Source organism: Peromyscus californicus, unplaced genomic scaffold (genome assembly GCF_007827085.1).
Source record: "Peromyscus californicus insignis strain IS unplaced genomic scaffold, ASM782708v3 Scaffold_10__1_contigs__length_136768540, whole genome shotgun sequence".
NCBI lineage: Eukaryota > Metazoa > Chordata > Mammalia > Rodentia > Cricetidae > Peromyscus > Peromyscus californicus.
In genome coordinates this window covers 100,830,141-100,856,455 of record NW_026294391.1, presented here as the reverse complement: position 1 = coordinate 100,856,455, position 26,315 = coordinate 100,830,141, and the positions used below count along the sequence as shown (strand labels likewise).

The following is a 26,315-nucleotide window of genomic DNA, read 5'->3' as shown; positions in this document are numbered from 1 at the left end:
TTGTTGGTAAAATAAGTTGTTAGGCTATCACGTGAGTGAAGAGGTCAGGAATCATTGGAGCTTGAGAAATCAAATGGAAATCTGGAATGAGCAATGAGAATTGTGGGAAAGGAGCCCATCAAGGCCAAGTAAAAGGGCTATTATGTTACTCTGGGGGCTCATATGAAGTTAGAGGCCATTGTAGGGAGCAGAAGAAACCCTACGTGTGTAAAGTCCTGAGTGAATGTGTATTTTGACATGGGCATGGCCATGTCAAGGATATCCTAAGGCCTCAGACCCATGGGACAATTGGAAAAGCTGTTGTCCCTGTGGTTCAGACTCAAAAGAAATGCCAAAACTCCTTTTGGGACTCTGAGGATGAGTGTTTATGATGGATCAGTGTGTGCAAAGACTAGCACCTGCAGTTTCCTCCTCCCAGATGTTTACAGCCTGAGACTGCTCACCTACAGAGACTGGCTAGCCGTTGCCCCTGTGATGTACCTAATAAACATACTGAGGTTCCAGGTGGTGGGGATACAGGTAGCAGAGCCCAACCTGGTCCCAGCTTCACTGTACACGTGTCTGTGTGTCTGTCTTTTCCTTATTCCCTTGTTACCCCTAGCCAGGGTTCTGGAACCCCGACCACGTGGAACTTAGCAGGCCATGAATTTATAAAAGCATCAAGACCCATAGCTTTGTGTTTGCTGTCAGCCAACTTTGGGAGCAATGGAATAGTCAGCATCTGACATTTGTTCAGTTCAGTAATTTTACTAGGCCAGCAGGGTGGGGCTGAACAGAGATGAAGGTGTTGATAAGAATGTTTCATAATGGGTGCAGTGTTGCACATCTGTAGTCCGAGCTTCTAGAAAGGCTGAGGCAGGAAAATTGCTTAAGCCCAAGAGTTCAAGCCCAGCCTGGACAACACAGCAAGACCCTGTCTCAAAAAAAAAAAAAAAAAAAAAAAAAAAAAAAAAACACAACATGGTTCAATCAGCCAGTCATGTGATTCAGCTTTGGCAGAGGAGCTGAGACTGGGAAGACAGTGATAGCCTGTGAAATAAGGAAAGGGGCCAGATTCCTGAGCATCAGCATTCTGAGGAGATTAAATCATGTAGAGGAGGATCAAAGACATACGACAGCTAGGTAGACACTAGGCTGTGATCAGAGAGTTGGGTGTTACAGGGAGGATTTCTTGGGTGGGGAGCAGGGGGAACTGAAGGTACGATGTGAAGGCAGTCACAGAATATGGAGACTGAACACTGATGAGTTGTTAGCAGGTACATCGTAATCACCTGGAGTGTGGAGAAAGGTCGGCCAAAGGAAGATGGGCTAGGTCTGCAATGAAGAGAGGTGTGACGTTGGTGAGGAGGAGGAGGAGGAGGAGGAGGAGGAGGAGGAGGAGGAGGAGGAGGAGTTGGCTACAGGGATTGTCTAGAAGAGCTACACACTTGCCCACCTTATCTCACCTCAAGGTGCATGGGTTGTAGGGAAAAGAAACAGTTCCTGGAGATGGCTGCTGGGTGGTAGTGTCTCCAGGCAAGTATTGGGCAGGTGAACGGGTAGATGCCAGATGCCAGTACTTCTCAGACTTTAATGTGTCCCCTAACCACGGAGGCTCTTGACAGAACTCAGGTAAGATGATTAAGATGGATGGTCCAATGGCATGTAATACACTGACAACCACCACTGCTGTCTGTTGTTGTTCAACCATCACCTCTGTGTAGTTCCCACACATTTGCTTCACCCACAAAGGAAACTCACCAGACAGTTCTCCATTCCCTTCCCACCTCAGCTTCTGGTAACTACCAACTACCATATTTTCTGTCTCTATGAATTTCATTATTCTAAGTGTCTCATATAAATAAAATTATATGGAATTAGTCTGTGCATTTATACCCCCTTCCCTTCTACCCCCTCCCCCCTTTTCAATGTTGGGGATTTGGTGGGGGAATGTCTTTCTGTACGCTGCGAATATGTGTTTCTCTGATTGATTGATAAATAAAGCTGTTTGGCCAATGGCAAGGCAGCTTAGAGGCAGGCAGGAAATTCAAAGGGAAAGACGGGAAGAAGGCGGGGGAGACACCAGCCAGCTGCCTAAGGAGCAGCATGTAATGACACACAGGTAAAGCCATGGAACACGTGGCAACATATAGATTAACAGAAATGGGCTGAGTTTAAATGTAAGAGCTAGTCAGTAGTAAGCCTGAGCTAATGGCCGAGCAGTTTTAATTAATATAAGCCTCTGTGTGTTTACTTGGGGGACATGAGTAGGAGAGATGGAGAGATTTGTCCCGACCACAGGCCAGGACACAGGAAATCTTCCAGTTACAGGGATTGAACCCAGGGCCTAGCATGTGTTAGGCGGGTTATATGATAATTTCTTTATAGCTAAAGCTATTTTATTGAACAGATAGTCCGTGTTTTCTTTATTCAGTCATCAGTTGATGGACACATAGGCTGTTTCTGTTGTGTAGCTGTGGTTGACAGTTTCTCATTCCTCTTTCATTCACTGAATTTGAGCTCCCAGCCTTTCTTCCTGTTGCTTAAACTTGTCAGGCTGGTTTCTGCCTCAGGATCATTCTTGCATTTCTGTTGCTTGGACTGGCCTTCTCCTGGCTCTTACTGTGGCTTGCTGGTAATACTCATCCTTTCAGCTCAGATACTGCACCCTCAGAGAAGTTGTCCTTGGTCATGGTGTCAAAAGTAGCTGAACTTTCCGTACTTTCTATTCAGTAGTTTAGTGCAGAGTCTCCATAGTACATCTCACCACCAGAAATGAAGAAGTATTTGGACAATTGGCACCTTTAGTACTGTGCTGTGGCCTCTGGGCTCATTCTCAAATAACTTTTGAATGCCTAAAATGTACCAATTGTATTAAAAATACAGTTACCAAAATATTTTTAAATTATGATTTAGTAACCCATATGCTTCTCTGTTAAGTCCTGAAATAACAGTATCTATTTGCAGGCTTCATAATTACCAGAACATAGAAGCTGTGATGGATGTAGATGATATTTTGACAGATGTGCAACCACTGGACTAGGAAAGGAAAATATGAATGATTTCTACTGGACCATAGATTATTGCCTTGGTTTATAATGGAAGAAACTGCCAAACTTCAGTTAGAGATGTATTTTGTTCCTGTCCAAGTTTGGGGATTCTCTAAATTCTATTCATAGGCTTCTTGGAGGTCTGTGGACTCCATGTTTAGAATTGTGTGGAAAGGGCTGGAGAGATGGTTCAGCATTGACTGTTCTTGCAGAGGACCCAGGTTCAATTCCCAGCATCTGCATGGGGCCTTATAACTATCTGTAACTTCACTCCCAGGGGACCCTTCACCCTCTCTGGCCTCCGTGGACTCAAGACATGCATGTGATGCATAGACATACATGCAGGCAAAACACCTATATACATTAGAAAAGAATTGCGTGGATGGTCCATAAAAGTCTTGAACTTGCTGCCTTAAAAGGGAAAAGATTAATTGTAGTGATGAGGAAGGATAGAGCCTGCCATGGAAGAAAGTGCTAGAAGAAAGCTGTCTTTTACAGCCCTCCATAGAACTAGGGTGTGGGTCACATAGAAACGTCCTCTTGGGAGGGGTATGAGAAAAGTAGCACCTTGAAGAAAAAAGGACACAGTTGGTAATGCAGCTGCATACAGAAGTAAGGATTTTCTTTGCCCCAGAGTGGAGTTTAGTAAGGATAGCAACAGGTGGAGAAGAGATGGCCACTGTGGGAAGATCAGCCATGGGGGCAGGGGTGAGCAAACTCAGAGCGGTAGGTGGAATCCTCACTGGATGCCAGACAGCAGGCCAGACACTGACGGTACAAAGATGAGTCACCATCTTTCAGATCCCTTGAAACCAAATCCTGGTGGCTGATTGGCGGCCTTGCCTGGTCTGATCTGTGCGCCTCTTCAGAGGCTCTCAGAGGCAGGGGCAGTGGGAATCAGATGAACACAGGGTTCCAGAGATCCAAGAGGAAGGAAGCTGAGAAAATCTGCTCCCCTGTCTCCTTCACCCCTTTGTGTGAAGCAAAAACTGAAATAAAAAAGAAGTTATGTAATAGAGGAAAGCAAAGCCATGCATGCCTTGATCATATAATTCAAAGCAGCTACCCATCTAAAAATTAGCTACGTCTGAGGGATGTGCCCTCTGTTCTCACTATGATTTCTTCAGGAACCTTCTATGACTCTTTGCTGCCAAACAATCATTTGTGCTTCAAAACAGTCTTGGCTGGGGCGGGGGTGAAGCAAAGGAAGAAAGAGAAAGAACAGTATTTTTAGTTTTTTTCCTTTGGGGTGCCAGAGATACCCTGCACCTGGGTCTCTTCCTGAATGCAGCTCTCGGGATGCAGAATTCTGTGATTCTTTTTTTAAAGGCTGCCTAAGGGGGCTCTTTCACAAAGGCTCAGGGTGGGAGCTGCTGCAGGTGGGAGGTGTTGGTTGGGCTCAGACGTCTCTTTGATCATGTTCTCTTCTGGCAGTGGGATCTGAAAACTCCCTGCCCTGGGCTGAGGTAATGAACCTCTTCTTCCCTGAAGGGAGGCAACATCTCCAGTGGAGAGGCAGCATCTCTGAGGAGAGGAGGAGGGAGGGAGGGCTGAAAACTGAGATGACCTAGTTAGAGTAGAAAGATGATGATATGGTCAAGGGTGAGGCAGAGGCAGGTGAGATGGCTCAGTGGGTAGAGATGCTTGTCACCAAGCTGATGACCTGAGTTCCTCCTTCCCTGGATCTCTCGGGGTGAAAGGAGAGAACTGACTCCCACAAGCTGTCCTCTGACTTCCACACTTAGGCCACACACCTACACAATAAATAAGTGTAGTTAAGAAAAAGAAGGAATGTCACAGGGAGGAGGAGTGGGCTGACTATTCTTTTTTGAAGTTTTAAAAAAGATTAGCATATATTAATTATACATGATAATGGGTTTCATTATGAGACTTTCGTGCATGTACATAGTGTAGTTTTTAATTATATTCACTCCCCATTACCCTCTCTTGTCTCCCTCCCACTGATCTTCTTCCTCTTCCCAAGTAACCCTTCCTTTACTTTTATTTTTGTAAATAGAGGTGTTTTAGTAATTGCACTTTCATTCATTTGTGTGGGTGTGTGTGTGCATGTGTGCACAAGCATGTGTGTGCATGCATACCACAGTCATGTATGAAGGTCAGAGGGCAACTGCAAGAGCTAGTTTTCTCCTATCATGTGGGCTCTGGGAATCAAACTCAGATCCTCAGGCTTGATGCCAGGTGCCCTTAACCACTGAACCATCTCACCAGCTCCCTTTTCTAGTTTTATGCCTGTGTATGTGCAAACCAATAAGCTTAATTAGGGTTATTTATAGGAACATGGATAAGGGATTAGTTACAGAAGCATGGGCAATTCATCAGTGGCTATACTAATGAAGAAAATATCTCTCCTTTCCTTAACAACTACTAACTATAGACCTTCCACTCACTATTGTTTAGGAGGGCTTGCTGAGTCAGATGTTGTGTTACACATATGTAATTCTAGTACTCAGGAAGCTGAGGTAGAAGGTTCATGAGTTTGAGGCCAGTCTGAGCTACATGAATTCCACCAGCTTAGGCTATTGTCTTAGTTAGGGTTTCTATGTGAAGAGACACCACGGCCATGGCAACTCTTATAAGGGAAAACATTTAATTGTGGTGGCAGCTTACATTTCAGAGGTTTAGTCCATTATTGTCATGGCAGGAAGCAAGGTAGCATGCAAGCAGACATGGTGCTGGAGAAGGAGTTGAGTTCTTACGTCTTGACTCATAGGCAACAGGAAGTACTCTGTTTCACTGGGCATGGCTTGAGCATATATGAGACCTCAAAGCCTGCCTCCAAAGTGACACTTTTTCCCCAAGACCATACCTACTCCAACAAGGCACACCTCCTAATAGTGCCATTCCCTTTGGGGACCATTTTCTTTCAAACCACCACAGCTATGTAGCAAGACATTGTCTAAAAAATAAACAAATAGAGCTATGCATGGTGGTGCATGCCTTTAATCCTGGCACTGGGAAGGCAAAGAGAGGCAGATCTCTGTGAGTTTGGGGCCAGCTTGGTCTACATAGCAAGTTCAAGACCAGCCAAGGTTATAATGAGACCCTGTTTCAAAAACAAACAAACAAATAAATGTGTTGTTGAGTCAAGAAGGCTGCCTAGGAGAGCTTTCCATGAATTCTTAGTGAGCTGGGGTTCCTGTGTAGATGATGGGGGAAGTATCTTTATCAACATTTGTCTAGATGCTTAGATGAGAAGTGAAAAAAAAATGTGACTGTCAAGGTTGTTAATTGGGATGCTTCACTCACTGCTGCAAGAATGAGCAAAGGTCCCACAGCACTGTGACAAAATCCCCCAGGGTGGCCACAGAGAGGTCTTGTGTCCACAGCTCCAGTGCAGGGTGTGGGGAGATGCAGGAAACATCCCATGGGCTTCGACTGAGGGCCTAACTACAGATTCCACCAGTGGGTTCCACATTGCCTCGGGGCCTGCTGGAAGAGAGAGAAGTTCCCTTCCCAGGTCCTGTCCTTCAGGAAGACACAGTGGATCTAAGAGAGCATGGAGTCCTGTGAAGCAGCCACAAACAATCCAACACCATGTATAATTGTTTACACTGCTGGGCCACAGAAGGAATTTTGAGCATAAGTAGAGAAGGCCATAGGAAGGAGATAGGCATTAAACTGAGCCCTGAGGTATGCGGAGGCAGGATGGGCATGAGGAAAGATTGATGGGCATTCCACAGTGAAGAAATAAATTGGGTTTATATGTGGACCAAGAAGGCAGCCAAAGCTGTCAGTATAAGAGCCCACTGAGAAGTCATGGAGAAGCCCAACTAGATGTGGGAGGACCAATTACAGAAGACACTTTGCATTTCTAACTGGGACTGACTACGTCAAAAACCAAGCACGTGACGCCATTTCTCTCCTCCCCTCTCTAGCTATAAGCCCATCGTGGAATTCATAGATGCTCAGTTTGAGGCCTACCTGCAGGAGGAGCTGAAGATCCGGAGAGTACTGCACACCTACCATGACTCCCGAATCCATGTCTGCTTGTACTTCATTGCCCCCACAGGACATTCGCTCAAGTCTCTGGACCTAGTAACCATGAAGAAGCTGGATAGTAAGGTATGAGGCAGGAGCTGGGGCTGAGCAGGCTGGACTCTTACTGATCTAATATGTAAGGGACGTTGGAGTCCAGCAGAGGTTTTGTAGCATCCTAATCCAATCCTTCCTGCCCTTCCTCCATAAGGATGATGTAACAGATCCTGCATTTGTATCATATGCTTTGCCATCTGGATTCCTAGTATGAGGGATGGATTTGTCCTGGGTGTCTTGGAAATAAGAATGAATGCAAGAAGATGGCTGTTCAAGTCTAAGGGTGCTGGTTTTGGCAATGGAAAGTGTTATTCTTTCCTTTAAAATTTTTTTAGATTTATTTTATTTTATGTTTTCAGGTATTTTACCTCCATGTGTGTATCTGTGCACCACTTGCATGCTGGGTGCAGAAGAGGATGCCAGATTCCCTAGAACTCGAGTTACGGATGGTTGTGAGCCCTCAAGTGGGTGCTGGAAAGCAAACCTAAGTCTTCTGCAAGAGCAACGAGTGCTCTAAACTGCTGAACTATCTCTCCAGCCATGTGCAAGGCCCTAGATTCGATTCCCAGCACCAAAAAACAAAACAAAGCAAAACAAAAACTGAACATTGGATTCTTCAAAAAGCCTAATTACTACAGTTTTTCTTCCTTAACATTCGGCATGTGCCAGGCGCTATATACTTATACATGTTATGTCATCCTTGTATCTGTTGGTCATGTGTGTGTATGCATGTTTGCATGTGTGTGCACACATGTGCGTATGTGCATGCACATATGGGTGCTATGTAGAGACCGAAGATTGATGTCAGAATCCTCCTCCATCATCGGTCTTCTGTCTTATTCATTGAGGCAGAATCTCTCAGCCAAAGCAGAATTCAAATATATGGCTAGTCTTGCTAACTAGCTTGCTTGCTCTGGGAATCCCATCTCTGCCTTCTGAGGCTGAATTATGGGCAGGCTGAATGTTTGTAGGTTCTGGGGATCCAAACTCTGCTCCTCATGCTTGTGCCACAAGAGCTTAGCCACTGGGCTCTGGGTTTTGTTGTTTTTTTGGGGTTTTTTTTTTTTTTTTTTTATTTATTTATTATGTATATCGAACAGGGCGCCAGATCTCATTACAGATGGTTGTGAGCCACCATGTGGTTGCTGGGAATTGAACTCAGGACCTCTGGAAGAGCAGTCGGTGCTCTTAACCTCTAAGCCATCTCTCCAGCCCGGGTTTTTTTTTTTTTTTTTTTTTGGTTTTTCGAGACAGGGTTTCTCTGTGTAGCTTTGCGCCTTTTCCTGGAACTCACTTGGTAGCCCAGGCTGGCCTCGAACTCACAGAGATCCGCCTGGCTCTGCCTCCCGAGTGCTGGGATTAAAGGCGTGCGCCACCACCGCCCGGCTTGGTTTTGTTTTTAACAAAAGATGTTTTATTGTATTTTGTTTTAATTTTTAAATTTTTAGTTATTTTTAATCGAAAATTTTTTTCATACATTGTGATCATGCTTTTCCCCTCCCCCAACCCCTCTCATATCTGCCCCACCTCTCCACCTACCCAACTTCATGTCTCTTCTCTTCTCTTCTCTTCTCTTCTCTTCTCTTCTCTTCTCTTCTCTTCTCTTCTCTTCTCTTCTCTTCTCTTCTCTCTCTCTCTCGTTAAAAAACAAAAACAACAAAAAGCCCCCCAAACACATATAAAAAGAAACTTCATGAAAACAGAAACTAAATATATAAGTACAAGACCAATAAGACAAAAATAAATAAATAAAGTCCAAACAAAGCAGTGTGAGACAGAAAGTCTACAAAAACACCATTGAGTTCACTGTGTGTTGACCATCTACTGCTGAGCATGGGATGTATCCTGAAGTTAATATACTCACTGAGACTTCATTGCGGAAAAACTAATTTTTCCTTTGCAAGTAGGTATCAGTTGCAGGTAGCTTCTTGGTTAGAGATAGAGCCTGTATTTACTTCCCCTCTCTCAGCAATGGGATCCTGTCTGGCTTGAACCTGTGTATGCTGCTACAGTCTCTGTGAGTTCCTATGTGTATCAGTCCCATTGTCTGGAAGACACTACCTCTTTGGTGTCCTCCATCAGCTCTGGCTCTTACAATCTTTTTTTTTTTTTGAGACAACGTTTCTCTGTGTAGTTTTGGTACCTGTCCTGGATCTCGCTCTGTAGACCAGGCTGGTCTCGAACTCACAGAGATTCGCTTGGCTTTACCTCCTGAGTGCTGGGATTAAAGGCATGCACCACCACTCCTGGCTTCTTACAGTCTTTCTGTCTCCTCTTCCACAGGGGAGGAGTTTGATGAAGACATGCCATTTAAGACTGAGTGCTCCAAAATCTCTCATTCAGCACACTGTCCAGTTGTGGGTCTCTGTGTTAGTTCCCATCTACTGCAAGAAGTTTCTCTGATGATGGCTAAGCAAGGCACTGATCTATGGGTGTAACAGAATGCTGTCAGGAGTCATTTTATCGCAATGTTCTTTTAGCAGAACTGTAGTTTTCAGCTCTCCCGTAGGCCCATGACCTATCCAGTCTCACTCAGGTCTAGCAGTGTCAGGCATGAGCTCCATCTCATGGAGTGGGCCTTAAGTGCCATTAGATAGCGGTTGGTTGCCTTCAGAACATTTGTGCCCCTGTCACACCAGCATATCACATAGGCAGGTGACCATTATGGTTTGCAGGGTTTGTAGCTGGGTGGGTAGCTACCAAAGCTTTCTCCTTTGGTAGTGTGCAAAGTACATTCCAGTCTCACGAACACCAGTCATTAGAGGTGAAGGCTCTAGTTAGGCACCAGCTCAACTTCTCCATGTTCATGAGATATGTAAGTGTTGTCTTCAGCAATAGAGACTGGGGGGCTGGAGAGATGGCTCAGCGGTTAAGAGCACTGACTGTTCTTCCAGAGGTCCTGAGTCAATTCCCAGCAACCACATGATGGCTCACAACCATCTGTAATGAGATCTGGTGCCCTCTTCTGGCCTGCAGGCATACATGCTATATACATAATAAATAAATAAATCTTTAAAAAAAAGCAATAGAGACTAGGCCCTATTTTGTTCTTATAATAACAACAACAATAATCTAGTGTATTTAGGTACTGTTAGTTGCATTTTACATATGAGATCACTGAGACACAGAGAGGCAAGTAGCTAGCTCGCTCAAGGTCAGACAACTTATAACAGAGTTGAGATTTGCCTTTAGCTCTAACTGCAAGTTATTTTAGTATACAAAATTCTAATTTACATGTAGTCATTTGGTAGCAGAGCCACTATAAAAACTGAATGTCAGCTATAATCAGAATAAGAGCAGTTTTTCCATTTTTGCAGCAATGAGCTCACTGCTCATGAATAATAGGCTGCTCCTGAAATGTTTTCCTGCCCAGCATGGCCCTGTATAGGGTAGCAGTGAGCCATGTGGCAGGCAGTCTGCTGGGTGGGCTGCCTTAAGCAAGCAGTTTTGGGCTTATGTTTATTGTGAACTAATGAGGACTTAGCAAAAAAAAAAAATGACAAGGAGACTTGGATTTGCCTGCTGTTCCATCTTGGCAAAGATTCTGCTCTCTTGACCCCAAAGACTTCAAGGGAGATAACTACAAGGTCTGATCTTTGACCAGCATCTCAAGCTATGTGGGATGTCTTCAGGGGACTTCTTCAGTTCTAGAGCTCCCACGCTCTCCTTTCAGAGTCCAGGGCCTGAGCACCACTCACGCTGCCCCAAAGGGCTCTGCAGGCAGGATCAACTCCATTTTCTGCAGGAACCTGAGCTTTAGTGTGCTCTGTCTCCCAAAGCCTCGCACATGTCAGATTTCTTTACCTTTGGCAATGAAAGCTTTCCCTCTTTCTGGAGGGATTCAAGGATCAGGATTCAAGTGAGTTGAACTTTTGGGGTACACTAGGCCTTTCTCTTGCTATCTGAAATTGGGTATTCACACCTACTTTCTTTACTCAGAAACAAATCCTTTGACTCAAGCATTGTAACTTGTAGGCAGTGGGGTGGGGTGGGGGTAAAACCCACTATGTAGCTGAAGATGACCTTGAACTGATCCGCCCACCTCTGCCTCGCCCGTGCTGGGATTACAGGTGCAGCTGAAGACGGAACTGAGGCCTCTGTTCATGCTAAGCTAGCATCCTACCAACTGAGCTGTGTCCCAGCCCCAGCCCCAGTCTGACATTTCTGCATATGTTTCATGTCAGATCTGTAATATTGGGTCTTCTGTGCCCACCTGGCTGCTGCAAGGAAGAGAGCCACATGTTCTTCTTCATCAAGTTCTGTCCCTGCTTCCTTTTTCTGACCTCCCATGTGGATCCATTTTATATCTGGCTGGGGCGAGCCTAGGTTGCATGGGTTGGGACAACTTACTGTTACCAACGGATGTCCACCTGTTACCTTGTCAACCACAGATTCCCTGTCATCTTTCTTCTTTGATTCACTCCAGCATCGACCTTGATCCCAAGATATCACACAGTTCATCAGCTTAGATCTGAACTGATAGCTAGCTAGCTCATAAGTTGCTTAAAGCTCATAGTTGCTCATAGCTTTGGGAATAAGGCTGACTTTGATTTGAATTTCAGTTCTGATACTTATCTGCCCTGTGGCCTTAGGTAAGTTATTTAACCTCTGTGTGGTTCAGTTTCACATTGGTAAAACACTAGCAACAACACCTTCTGGGAAAGTTAGTTAGGACTAACTTTGCTAAGCCACCCGTAGGGTACGTAGCTCAGTGGCCAACACATAGTAAGTCCTCGTTATTGTTTATTATATTGTTGTGTGCCTAAAGGTGGGCAGTGCCAGACCGATTTGCTGAGCTATCCCCTCTGGGAGCTGGTGGGAGCTCTAGGCTGTGTAGTTGTGAGTTGCTAGCTAACGACAGTTGATCCCACTTTGTTCCTCCTTTTCCTAGGTGAATATCATCCCCATCATTGCCAAATCAGATGCCATTTCTAAGAGTGAGCTGACCAAGTTCAAGATCAAAATCACCAGCGAACTTGTGAGCAATGGAGTCCAGATCTATCAGTTCCCCACAGATGATGAGTCAGTGGCCGAGATCAATGGAACCATGAATGTGAGTGGGAGCATGAGGTTCAACTGCTTAGACATGTGTTCTTATGATCAGTCTTGGGCAAATAGTGAAGTACCTTCATCAACCATCTTAGTGTGGTAACACTTGATTGCCCAAGTCTCAGGTATTGCTGACAGAGGATCCAGAACCTAATTAACTTGTTTCTAGTGATGGCTGCTGTGAAGTCTCAATGACACAGAGATTGGTAACCAGGGAAAGGTTGGCCCAAGGCTTAGTGTGGATTGGGAATTCAGGCCCCTTCCACTCTTTTCCTCCTCATTTTTGGTTCATGTATATGTTCATATGTTTGTACAGGTGTATGTTTGTGTGTGTAGAGACCAGAGGTTGATGTAGGGTGTCTCCCTCAATCACCCTCCACTGTACTTACTGTGGTAAGGTCTCTTGCTGAAACCAGAGCTCACCAATACCTCATAGTCTAGCTGGCCAGCTTGCCCTGGGGATCCCTGGGCACAGCAAAAGACTGAAACAATTGCTTGGCCTCAGAGGCACAAGGATGGGCTGTTGTCCAAGAATTAAGTCCTGTTGTCATGAACTGAACAATGAGAAATAGCCTCCAATATTCTGGCAACCACAGTGATTTTTTTAAAAAAACGATTTTATTTATTTTTATTTTATGCATATGAGTGTTTTGCCTGCATGTATGTAAGTGTACCACGTGTGTACAGTCTCCACAGAAGCCAGAAGAGGGCATGGGATCACCTGGGACTGGAATTACAGGTGGTTGTTAGCTGCCTTGTGGGTGTTCAGAGTCAAATCCGGATCCTCTACAAGAGCAGCCAGTGCTCTTAACCACTGAGCCATCTCTCCAGCCCCAGTGATGTTATTTTTAAGCATCAGGGTTATGCTTTGCCTTATTAAGTGTGAATGAATTTCCAAAAAGAGTCCTCTTTCCTCTCCTCCCCCACCTCCCCCTACTAGGAGAATGAGTAATAAAGATGGCTGAGGGCGCTTCTTTACAACGTGTTGCTGCTGTTGCTGTGACAGCGTCAATGTTGTGATTTCTAGGAGACAGCTAAGAGCGTTCAGCAAGTCTCTGCTTCGGGAACAGATTTCTTTTGCTCTATTGAGAGGCATCAGTTTTTCCTAATGACATAATGTCAGGGGACAGCCAAACTCAGGAAAGCCTTGTCATGAAAAGCCATTTTTAGCCAACTTTTCCTGCTGCTGGTGCCCTCTAAGTCATCGTTACAACATCAGCTGCCACCTCCTGTGAATTGCCCAACAAATTAGCATAGCCAGGCAGCAAGTCATTGTCTCGCCTGATGTCCTGCCCATCAGCACGGCCCACCCCAGATAGGTTTAGTAGTAGAAGCCTTTCATCAGCCTTGACAATTCTGTCTCAAGTCTGTGTGCCATGTGGTAGGTAGAGTTGTGTTCTCTGTGACCTGCTGTGGGTATGGACAAAAAAAAAATCAAAAAACAAAATAGTACCGTCCTATCAGGAAGTCAGGGCATTTTGATGGAAGTAAGGGTCTGTTATGACAAGAAAAGCGAAAAGGTGCCCAGCATGTAGCAAAACAGGAAGCGTTTTGCACCGGGTGCCGTTTGCACTGATGCCTGGAAGCGTCTAGTCATCTCAGGACTTCAGTCCCTGTGGATAGCTTCCAGACTCACTCTCTGAGTCATCAAGCAGTGTTCAGCCTCATAGTTTGCTCTGCTACAAACAAATAGGAATAAGTTTTTTGCAATACGAAGGTGTCCCACCAAAGTGCGTCACTACATTATGGGTTAGAAGTGTCAATCACCTTCTCTGTTCTCAGCACAACTCTGGCCTCCTGCTCAGCCTAAGGCATATTGAACCTCAGAGTTGGAAATTTGGCATTGTTGGGAAGCAGCAATTCTCAACCACACTGCTATGGCAGTGAAGAGACTGCCAGCGTATGTTATGCACAACAGCCCATAGTTTGCCCCTGGTTCACTTTGAACACCTAAATTAAAAACTAGTTGTGGTAGTGTAGGCCTGTCATCTGAGCACTGAGGCAGGAGGATCACTTGTTTGATTCTGGCCTTGGCTGCATATCACAATCCCTTGCCTCCAAAAGAAAAGTAAGCTAAATCTGGTGGGTTCGGGTCATCCCTCTAAGTAGCATTGCTCAGTATTCACTCCCTTGCATTCCATCATGTTCTTTTGAATGGGAAGGGAAGAGGAGGGCTGCCTTACAGCTAAGATGCCTGGACCTGGACATATCTGTGAGAGGGGCCTGTATGGGAAGCCTCTGTGCTCCAGATGCCGAGTTGGGAAATAGGAGGGAAGAGTCACGGCTATAATAAACACAGAAGGCCTTTGTCCACCTGCCCCACTACGACTGGGTCAAAGCCTCCAGAGAAACCACGGGCTATGCACTGATATCAACAGAGACGGGAAGGGGGTGCTTGGGGGCTATAAAGATTGGGTGCTGGCCTTTCCATTCCAGATGTGCTTCCAGATCCCTGGCCTCTGTCCACTGCACAGCCCATTGTTATGGGAAATAGAAGAAGCCCAAGTTTTTTACCTAGTTAGAGAAGACTGTGCAGCTGCCCTGTTATTCTCAACTAAGAGATATTCATAAGTGAGCGTGCCCAGCCTCACCTTTGGCTTTTGGGTGGCTCTGGAAAGCCTTATTTCAGATTGTGGGGGCAGGTGATGGGGAATTGGGAGAGAGAGAGAGTTTTCTAAATGCTATTTTCGACCCATGCTGGGATTGCTCTCAAAGCTGTGTAGGCTTTAAATCTCAAAATTGTCACATTGTTTAAATTAATTCATTGTTTTGAGACAGGGTCTCACTAGGTAGTCCAGGCTGTCCTTAAACTTGTAGCCTTCTTGCCTCAGCTTCCTTAATCTCAACACTTGGGAGGTAGAGGCAGGAGGATCAGAAGATTAAGGTCATCCTCAGCAACACAGAGAGCTAGAGGATAGCCTGACCTACATGAGACTCTGTCTAAAAAAATACAACAAATTTTTTTTTTCAGTTTTTTTTTTTTTATTTTGCAATACCATTCAGTTCTACATATCATCCACGGATTCCCTTGTTCTCCCCCATCCCGTCCCCCTCACCTTCCCCCCAGCCCCCCCCTCCATTCCCATCTCCTCCAGGGCAAAGCCTTCCCCACAGACTGAGGTCAACCTGGTAGACTCAGTCCAGGTAGGTCTAGTCCCCTCCTCCCAGGCCGAGCCAAGCAATCCTGCATAGGCCCCAGGTTTCAAACAGCCAACTCATGCAATGAGCACAGGACCCGGTCCCACTGCCTGGATGTCTCCCAAACAGATCAAGCCAATCAACTGTCTCACCCATTCGGAGGGCCTGATCCAGTGGGGACCCCTCAGCCATTGGTTCATAGTTCATGTGTTTCCATTCATTTGGCTATTTGTCCCTGTGCTTTATCCAACCTTGGTCTCAACAATTCTCGCTCATATAAACCCTCCTCATTCTCGCTAATTGGACTCCCAGAGATCCACCCAGGGCCTAGTCATGGATCTCTGCATCCAGATCCCTCAGTAGTTGGATGAGGTTTCTAGCACAACAATTAGGGTACAACAAAATTTTTAATGCTATTCTTAGAATAGCTCAAATTGTAGCCAGGGATTAAAGAACAGGCCCGGTTACATGACTAAGCTCAGTTATTTGGCTGTTTGTTAGATACTGGGTTTGATTACCACAGAGACAGTGTATTTGTGCCCAATAAGAACACATGGTTGGCAAATTGGATCATAGGGAGGTCCACAGGTGTGTCCTTTCCCTCAACCCAGCAACGGTATCTCCATTGTTCCCATGTACTTCCATGACCAACGATACTTGAGTGAATTAGGTGACAGTATTGTTTAGCCACTAGTGGGAGCCTGAAATGAGGGCAAGTAGAATAAGCCTCATGACTGGTAGGCACTGTCCACCCTGGGAAAAAAAACCAAAGCCACTTAGTATACTCCACCAGACAAGATCCTGATGGAATTTCACAACCTAAAAACAAAAACAAAAGCAAAAACCATTCTTCTGGTTTTTAGTTAGTCTTCAAAGCCTAACACATGTGTCATGACACTTGATCATCAAACAACTTTCCAGTGGACCAGGGGGAGTTGAAGGTAGTCATGAAACTGGAAAAGTAGTGCTGTGATTTGAAAGTATTACCCATGTGATGTCATTTGGAGAAGGAGCCTCGGAAGGCCCGGTGAGGCAAACCTATAATCTCAGCCACCCTGAAGACTGTGGCAAGAGGATCACAAGTTCAAGATCTGCTTGGACTACAGAGTGAGTTCAGGACAAGCCTGGGCAACTTGGTGAGACCCTGTTTCAAAATAAAAACTAAAAAAGAAGGCTGGGGATGGATGGATGTGTGTGTGTGTGTGTGTGTGTGTGTGTGTGTGTGTGTGTGTGTGTGTGTGTTAGAACATGTGCCTGACATGTGCAAAGCCCTGAGTTCAATTCCTAGGTCTGTAGCTACAGTTTTCCTGCCTGGCCCACAGTCAGGAGAAATCTCTCTCACCTGCCAGTCCCACAGCCGCTCAGACCCGACCAAGTAAACACAGAGACTTATATTGCTTACAAACTGTATGGCCGTGGCAGACTTCTTGCTAACTGTTCTTACAACTTAAATTAATCCATTTCCATTAATCTATACCTTGCCACATGGCTCGTGGCTTACCGGCATCTTCACATGCTGTTTGTCATCATGGCGGCTGGCAGTGTCTCTCTGACTCAGCCTTCCACTTCCCAGCTTTATTCTCCTCCTTGTCCCGCCTACACTTCCTACCTAGCCACTGGCCAATCAGTGTTTTATTTATTGACTAATCAGCAACACATTTGCCATACAGAACATCCCACAGCATAGGTCTGATTTTTAAAAAGAAGAGAGGGGCTGGAGAGATGGCTCAGAGGTTAAGAGCACATACCAGAGAATCGTAGGACCCATGTAGCGTGACTCACAACTCCCGTAACTCCAGCTCCAGGAGATCCAATCCTTTCTTCTGGCCTCTGTAGGCACCTACACTCACATGCACATACCCACATACTGACATACATGTACACAATGAAAAATAAGCCTCTTTTCAAAAGAAGAGAGATTGGGCCTTTAGTGGTTAGTTAGGCCATAAGGGCTACTCCCTCACTAATGAGATTAAGGACCTTTAAAAGAGAGACTTTATGTAGAATTTAGCTAGCCTGATTGTCTACCTTCTGCAATGGGAGGATATAACAAGAAGACCCTCATCCGACACCCAGATGTGCTACTACTTTGAGCTTAGCTTTCCAGCCTCTAGAACTATGGGAAGTCTATTTATATCTTTATAAATTACTTAGTCTCAGGGATTTTGGACTAAGCGCTGAATCTGGGGCCAAACTCCCAAGACAAGCTATGTATTGTGATAGCACTCTGCATCTGAGAGATCTCATATCTTGGTGTCATTCATCATAGGTTTAAGTAGAGTCACACGGGGTCCCCTTATTAGTCTGCTCGTCATGTGTCAGCAGGGACCTTGTTTTGCAACTATCAAGAGTCTCCTCCCTGGGGCCACGTATATGAAACATCACCTGTCAGCCTCCTGCAGGGACCTGAAAAAAATTGGAAGAAAGTCTGGCCTCCATTGGGGGGGGGGGGGATATCATGAGTAGAACCTGATAGTATGATTGAAAGTTAAAAGTCCTCACTATCTTGCTTGATTCCATTCTGGTTGTCATAGCCATCTATCCTTCAAGAACAGCATGGTCAGAGCTTGTTTCCAGTGACTCCTGGTCTGTCATGTTTGGTTGACTTTTAGCAGATGCTGTTTAGCCAGGACACCGGATGTAGACCACCCTAGGTGGCTTGGGAAGGCTGGCAGTCAAAATGTGGTGGCCTCACTACTTACTGGGAAGACCTAGCATGGGAGTTTAGGACATGCATGGCTCCCTCTTGATAATATATAAGGTTTATATTTCTGGCCCCTGGAAATGATCTGTTTGCCTGTCCTTTCTAGAACCATCTTTGATGCCAGTTACAAAGGAGTGTGCTGTGGGAGGTTTTATGAGGCCTTGGAATTCAGCTTGGCAGGGGCTGTGTATTTGAGTCAGGGAGCTAGAGGCATCAAATGACAGCAGTTTGAGGAAGAGGGGACAGAGTGACCCTGTCATTCTGACAGTGTCCCTTGATGATAAAAATAACAGGCCCAAGGGAAGACTGGCATTGCCTACGCCTTTATTTTCTTCTTGTGTTTTTTTTCTTTCTTCTTGAGCCTAGAGAAGTGCCTCCCACTTCACACACAGTCCTCCTCCATCTCTTAGAGCTGTGAGCCCAGGATGCAAGCAGATGAGGATACAACATGGTTTTCGTTCTCACCTCCTCCCTCAGTCTAGCCCTCTGCATTCACTGCCCCTCATGTCTCCTGCAAGCACCAAGCTCATGACTCTGCTTGAACTTGCCCTTTCATCCTCTTCGCTACTCTGATAGGCCTGCCACCCTCTATTCAAGGAGTATTTATGAAGTACTTACTATTTGCCCTGGGTCACGTACTAGCTAACAGAATTTTCAGTATGTAATTTAGGCTTTATCAACAAGAGCGCAAGCTCCCAAAGCGCGAGGAAGTGTCTTCTACTTCTTTAGGGCCCTTATTGTGCACCATCTGAGCTCGTGGATGAAGATTTGGTGATTTGCCCTCTAGGCTCATGGGGTCAGTGTGAGCTCTTGTCTAGGGTGGGCAAGAACAAGGACAGTCCAGATCAATGGTTTTAGACTGTGCTCTCAAACTCTAGAAAGAGAGCAGTGATGCCAGAGTCTGTGCCCAACCCCTTCTGATGCTCATAAACCCACCCCCAGCAACTGTGACTGGTGAATTTAGGTTGCTAGGTCATGTATCTGTATATGTTCCTGCTCTGTTCCCTATGTTTTCAACCATGCCGTTGTTATCCAGAACAGAGAGGCAAGAACTAGGTCTCATCCCTGCATGGCTGTGGAACTCTGGAGCTTAATAAACACCTCTCCGTGCTGAGGCAGTGAGTGACATGGCAGGGGAAGGCCCAAAGGAAGGCCTGGAGATGAGCAGCAGTTACATTGTGGGGTGTTCAATATCTTTCTTCTGGAGTTCTGAGTGCTTGTTTGCCTCTGTTCTAGGCCCACCTGCCGTTTGCCGTTGTGGGCAGCACGGAAGAAGTGAAGATCGGCAACAAGATGATGAGGGCGCGACAGTATCCTTGGGGGACTGTGCAGGGTGAGTCTCCCGCAGATGGGCTGCACTCAGAGAGCCCTTCTTTGTGTATCTGCTGCCCTCTGCGGTGATATGACAAGTTCCTAGCTTGTCTCAGCCTCTGCTTCTCAGTTTGGGTCTCAAACAGCCACAGGGGTCACTAGCAGCAAGCTCTGGCCCTTTGCCTGGATTCTATGATATGAGCAGACTCCTTTTGTCTCTAATGGAGAAAGTACTCCTTTATAGCTCCCCCCACCCCACGAAACAACAAAAGACGAATGGACTTGGCACAACACAGAAAGGACTATAGGAGTGAGTATGTCGTTAGGAGAGGCACAAGAATGTTCACAGCAGTGCTATTCATAATGATAAATTATTACAAACAATGAGGTGTCCATAAAAATAGACTGCCTAATTTGTGAAATGATCATATAATGGGATCTTAGACAGCAATGAAAATGAATGAATTGCAGTTACATCTGTGTGAATGGATCTCAGAAACAATGCTGAGCTGAATAAAATCATACAAGGATGCATATGATAGGTTTCTATTTATATGAATTCCAAAAGTAGGCTAAAATAACATGATATGTATTTTTATAAATGCATGCATGAGTGATAAATGATAAAATCGTTTTTAAAAAACAACAAGAGCTGGAATAATGGCTCAGAGGTAGAGAGCACCTGTTACTCTTGTAGAGGACCTGAACTCCATTCCCAGCACCCACGCCATGAGACTCACTTCCACCTCTAACTCCAGCTCCAGGGGATCAGAACCCTCTTCTGCCCTCTGCAGACACCCTACACACACACACACACACACACACACACACACACACACGAATAAAAATAAAGATAAATCTTAAAAAAGGGGACCAGTGAGATGGCTTGTGGGGCAAGGTAAAGGCACTTTCCTCCAAGTCTAATGGCCTGAGTTTGATCTCCAGAGGCCCCACAGTGGAGGACAGAGCTGACTTCTAAAAGTTGTCTTCTGACCTTCACACAAACACCAGCACCCACATGAGTGCACACGTACACCCCCACACACCCCCACACTAAGTTAATTAAAATAAAAAAATACACAAATGAATATTAAACCCCGAAGTCAGGATAATGCCTAAGTTTCATTGCCAGAGGAGGCAGGGAATTGAGAGATGGACATAAGATCAAAAAGAGGCCAGCAGGGGCTTCCAAGGTACCGGTAACATTAACTTAGGTTGTGGAGATATTTAAAAATTTTGAATTTCTTTAAATTGCACATACCTATTTCATGTACCCATATATATATATATATATATATATATATATATATATATATATATATATGTATATGATTATTTCATAATTTAAAAGAATCAGATATCTACTGCATACACTCACGACAATTCTTTTTGTGGTCTGTCACACATATTACGCTGCTTTTGTCAGCCCTATGACACCACAGTGCACAGGAGTTTGGGGCCTTGAGTCTACGGCTGTAAACTGGGCCAGGGCTGGCAGTTTCTCTGTAAATTCTTTCCAATCCTTGGGCAAATAAAGGAGAATGGGCACCCAAGACTTGTGGCATCCATCTGTAAGTCCAGTACTGGGAGGTGGAGCGCAACTGAGATGAGAGGATCATGAGTTCAAAGGCAGCCTTGGGAGACTGTGTTGCAAAAAAGCAAAGATGAAAGTTGATAGTGAGTTGTCCACCTCACATACAAAGACTGGTATGACTCAAGGCACAGCAAAGCCCCACTCACAGTAGCCGGATTTCTTTCCTTTTCATTCTTTTGTGGTGCTGAAGATGGAACTCAGGGCCTCATGCAAGGTAGGCGAGTGCTCTGCCTCTAAGCTACATCCTCAGTTCTTCTTTGTTACAGTGTCAGAGACTGAAGCCAGGCCTCATGCATGCTAGATGAAAGCTACTGTTGAGCTACATCCCCTGTCTGGATATCCCATAGGTAGGAGAAGACTGTTGGGCAGAGCTACGCTAAGTTTTGCTCTTCTCCACCATTTGGAGCTAGGGATGTGTCTTAGTCAGTGTTCTATTGCCATGAAGAGAGACCATGACCGTGAAAGCATTTAATTGGGGTGGCTTGCTTATAGTTTCAGAGGTTTAGTCTGTTATCATCATGGCAGGACATGGCCGCGTGCAGGCAGACATGGTGCTGGAGAGGGAGCTGAGAGTCCTACGTCTTGACCTATAGGCAACAGGAAATGAACTGAGACACTGGGCATACTTGAGCATATATAAGACTTCAAAGCCCACCTCCACAATGACACATTTCCTCCAGCAAGACCACAGCTACTCCAACAAGGCCACATCTCCTAACAGTGCCACACTCTATGAGATTATGAGGGCCAATTACATTCAAACTACCACAGGATGTTACACTAGGAACATTGGGAAGTAGCTTCTGAACCAACAGTCACACCTTTGGAGTCTGTTCCTGAAAGACAGGAACCTGAGATGGGAGGAGACAAACCAGCAGATATAGTTCCAGTGACTTCCTTCCTCCAACTTAGCCTACCCTGTTCTTATCCCAAACTGAATTTTGTTGTTGTTTGTTTGTTTGTTTTGAACTCCCAAGTTGACTATTCTTTTTGAATGAGGAAGCAATTGAACACTGCTTGGGAGCCTAAAAGAGACTTAGAACTATTCCTTTTTTTCTCTCTTTAAAAAAAAATAGGGTCTCATGTAGTCTAGGTTGACCTTGTAATCACTATGTAGTTGAAGCTAGCTTTGAACTCCTGACCCTCCTGCCTTCACCTCCTAAGTGCTGAAATTACAGGTGTGTGCCACCATGTCTGGCTCTAGAATCATTCCTCCTGACCAGGGATCACTGTCCAGAGTTGGAGAAGCAGATACAGATAGCTTGCTCCCAAGGAGTTATTTTATTGATGCAGCTTTTTATATTAGTTTATGTTCTATGGCAACAGGTAGAGTTCAGGCCTGAATGTAAGGGGCATTAAGTAGAAAGAGTACACGGACCACTCTGGACTTTGGACAAATACTTCTGATGACCATTTCTGACCATCTATAATGGTACAACTATACTTAACTCTGTCATTCCAGAACCCCTCCTCTATGTCCCTACTGTCCTCTCCCAGACCCTGAGAGACAGAATCTTGGGTAACTTATCTTCTCATCCTCTCAGACACCACCATCCATCTCTACATGGCCAAACACTACCATCCAACACAGTGGATCCAGGCCTGGAGATATCCTGACAGAGCTCTGCTTGCAGAATTGCTCTGGCCAGAAGTCCACTTTGCTGTGATTTAGTCTACATCTCTCACATTCTTGTCTTCTGCCCAAAACGCAGACCTTTGCCCACAAAGCAAAGAAATGGTACCCACCTTCTCCTGCTTAAGATTGCAGTGGTCAGGCCATGATCCACCCTTGTTAAAACTCCTCCCTGAAAGCTTCTACTATCCACATGGGCCACACCTGAGGTCTGCCCCTCCTTGTCCCCATGACTTTTTGCTACCCTAGCTCTTTTTCCTTGCTCTCTGGAGACTCCATCTCTGGTCTTTCTGCCTCTCCCCTACACTACCCGAGTCTGAAGCCTGACTCTGCAAGTTGCCCTCTATGTGCCCTTGCCTAGCCTTCTGGAGACCTCGTGAAGATTGTGTTCTGCTCTCTGCCTGATAAATTCTATTCTTCCTTCCAGAGTCATCCAAGAGGTTTTGTCTTTGGGGAAGCCTGTGCTCTCCTGGGAGTTCACACGTCCCCCTCTTCTGGGCTTTTACTGCACTGCAGCCATGCCTCCCTCCTGTCTGTAATTTGGGCATTGCGTTATGCTGTCCTGTGTCCATGTGCTTTCCCACCAAGCAGCAGGTCCCTAAGAGCAGAGCCCCACGGCTTCGTTTCTGAATTATCTGGGCCACAGAGACTACTGGGAACAAAGATACCACAAATATTTAGTGGGTGGATGGATAGATAGACGTGCAAAGCAGTGCGGAGCAGATATTCCTGTGGAAGTCTGCTTGGCAAATTCGTGTTAAGGCATTAATGAAAGCTCTTAGATATTTGCACAGTAGTAGTGCCCTTTCCTAATGTTTCATTCCCGTTTTCACAGAAAATGGAATGTAGGGAAATTTGTAGATGCCGTATAAAGAGGTTGCGAGGCGATGTCACCATTAGCCATTTTACTTCTCACTTCATCCATTTCTTCTTCTGCTGGCCTTCCTTTCAATATGCCCCGATCCCCACTATGCAGTTGAAAATGAGGCCCACTGCGACTTTGTGAAGCTGCGGGAGATGCTGATTCGGGTCAACATGGAGGACCTGCGGGAGCAGACCCACACCCGGCACTATGAATTGTACCGCCGCTGTAAGCTGGAGGAGATGGGCTTCAAGGACACCGACCCCGACAGCAAACCATTCAGGTACCACCACTCATGCCAGGCCAGGCCAGCTCAGGAAGCCTTGCCCTGGAGAATCAGCAGGGGAGGAGAGGCGTGGGGTTAGGCAGAGGGCCCAAAGTAATTCCTGAGTCACCAGTGTTGTTGGACTGTTCCCTCTCCGTGTCTGCACATCTGCCAGAAGAGCTGCCATCACCTTGCTTAAGGGAGGGGCCTGGAGAAACCACTTTGCTGATCACCCACTGCTTCCGCCCCTCCCTCCCATAAAGAACTGCTCTAGTCAGTCAGGCTCACAGAGACCCTGAGCTGGGGTTTTGTTCTACTGGGTAGCAGTTAGGAACTGTTCTCTGTTCCCTGTTTCTTCATCTGGCTCTGCTGTTGCTTAAGACAGGTTTCCACTATGGTCTTTCCCTTCTTCCCTGTTCTCAGAAAGCAAATAGGAAAAGTCAGGCAGAGTGGCCCATGCCCGGAACCCCAGCACTGGGGAAGCTAATGCAGAAGGATTGCTATGGGGTATCTAGCAAGTGCTGCACCAACCAGGACTGCGCAGCAAGAGCATTCCTTTAAAAAAGGAAAAAAAAAAGGAAAGCTGGGTATGTGATTTGGTAGTAGAGTGCTTGCCTAGCATGCACAAGCCCCGAGTTCATCCTTAGCACCAAATAAATAAATAAATAAATAGATAGATAAATAGATAAATAAATAGATAAATAAAGGAAAGCTGGGTATGTGATTTGGTAGTAGAGTGCTTGCCTAGCATGCACAAGCCCCGAGTTCATCCTTAGCACCAAATAAATAAATAAATAAATAAATAGATAGATAGATAGATAGATAGATAAATAAATAGATAAATAAATAAATAAGTAGGAAAATACAAAACAGGACCACAGTCACTTTGCTTGTATTGGTGACCTGCGTGATGCTCTTCCCCCACTGCCGGAGCATTTCAGTGTGAGTTTTGTTTTGGCCACTGAAGATGAATACTCACTGGTGTTTCAGAATCTAAAGTGCTTTTTATTACACAGGTGGGAGCCATAGACCAGTGGAAATATCTGCTCTGTATACACAATATGTGTCATCAGCCCTGCATTTTGAATTACCATGTGTTGCCCTTTACCGTGACTCCATCTCCTTTCAGGAAATGTCAGACATCCGTGAGCAAGCCAGGGGGATTATCTGTGGGAGGAAAAGGCATTCAAATGGCCTCTGGGATCCCACAGAACCTGTTCATAGCAGAAAGGGGGCCCAGAACACTGTTACAAGCAGTCCTTTGGGGGATGTCTGCTTTAGGAATGGCAGCCTCCCACCCCTCTGGGGGTAGGCAGGTCAGGGCCCCAGAGCTCCTGAGCTGGGGGAAAGCGAGTTTGTCTCTGGCAGAAACTCCTCCGTTGTTCTCCTTCGCTTCCACAGCTTTCATCTGCATCCGGAAGGAGGTGTGCCTCTACCTGGCCCTTCAGTCCCGGCCTTTCCTCCTGTGCCCCATCCTCGGTACTTCTGTTCCAGTATCTTTGCCCTCTTCACTCGCTTCCACTGCCCCTTGTCTACCTAGCTCGGAAATACTCCTGCCCGATGAAGGATGAAGTCCTTCTTTTTTTTTTTTTTTTTAAATTTTAGCTCTGCTCTTTCTTTGCCAGTTCCTCCCCTGTCAAGAGGTTTGTCTCTGACAGGAAAGAAACATTTCTGATCTACTGTTCCTCTTCCTCCTCCCTCACTTCCTTCCTTCTCAACCCACTGCAATCTGGCTTCGCCTCCAGCTCTCCACAAAAGGGCCTGTAGTTGTAGGTTGGTGGCCGATTTCATTGTGGCTTGATTTTTATCTTTGATTTTAATGTGAAACATTAATTCGGCTTTCTTGAGATACCTTCTGCAGACCTTCAGCTCTTCCAGTATTGGCCTGGCCAGCTTTATCATCCCTCTTCCTCTCTGTCTTCTTACTCCTTGGTCTCACTTTCCAGCTCATTTTCTTCAGCTGTCTCCTTTAAATGTTGCTGCTCCCTCAGAATTCCTTCCATGGAGGAAGGAACCTCTGTTCTTTCATACTTCGTCTCTTTGTCCTGGTTCTTTCTATTCTCACAACCCTAATTACCACCTCGGTAGCTGATGAATCCAAAGCTAAGACTTTGCCATTGAACTCTGAAGCCGTTGATACAACTGCTCTGCAGACATTTGCGCTCAGGCATTCTATGGATGCCTGATCTGAGTCCCCAACAATCTGCCATCTGGTCCATGTTCTTCTTCCCTTTCCAGCATTTCCTGTTGCTGTTCATGTTCTACTGTCTACCTAGTGGTTCAAGTTTCTTTGGGGGTTATTAGCAAAGTTTAACGTAGATTCAAAGAAAGCACTAAGATTCAAAGAAAGACACTCACAAAGAGAATAAGATACACTTGAGAAAGTCCATGTGAGCTACTCAGAGGAGAGCTGTCTAGAGTCAGCTTTGTTTTCTCCCAAGACCTAGAAATTCTGCAGCCCTTATTGTCCCTCCAGATCTCTCCATTCCCTGCCAGCCCTTAACACGAAGATCCTGCCACTTCACACTTGAATTGCTGCAAAGTTTCTTTCCCAGAATAGCCAAGTAGACTTCCTCATGTTCTGACTGATGTAAACCGCTCTGTGGATATATGTCCACTTCTTTAATGTGCCATCTAAAGCCTGTCCTCTTCTTCCAGACTCAAGAACCTCCCCTCT

At 45.6% G+C, this 26,315-nt stretch overlaps 1 protein-coding gene across 3 annotated transcripts in view; it reads left to right on the top strand.

Annotated features, from left to right (window-relative positions):
* The window catches only part of Septin6 (septin 6), a 73,735-nt gene that overhangs the window by 34,982 nt on the left and 12,438 nt on the right, over positions 1-26,315 (top strand). For all 3 annotated transcript variants that reach the window (XM_052738144.1, XM_052738143.1, XM_052738145.1), the window contains exons 4-7: positions 6,926-7,112; positions 11,974-12,135; positions 19,210-19,306; positions 23,488-23,656. In XM_052738144.1, coding sequence (XP_052594104.1) covers positions 6,926-7,112; positions 11,974-12,135; positions 19,210-19,306; positions 23,488-23,656 — 615 coding nt within the window. The remainder of the gene's footprint in view (positions 1-6,925; positions 7,113-11,973; positions 12,136-19,209; positions 19,307-23,487; positions 23,657-26,315) is intronic.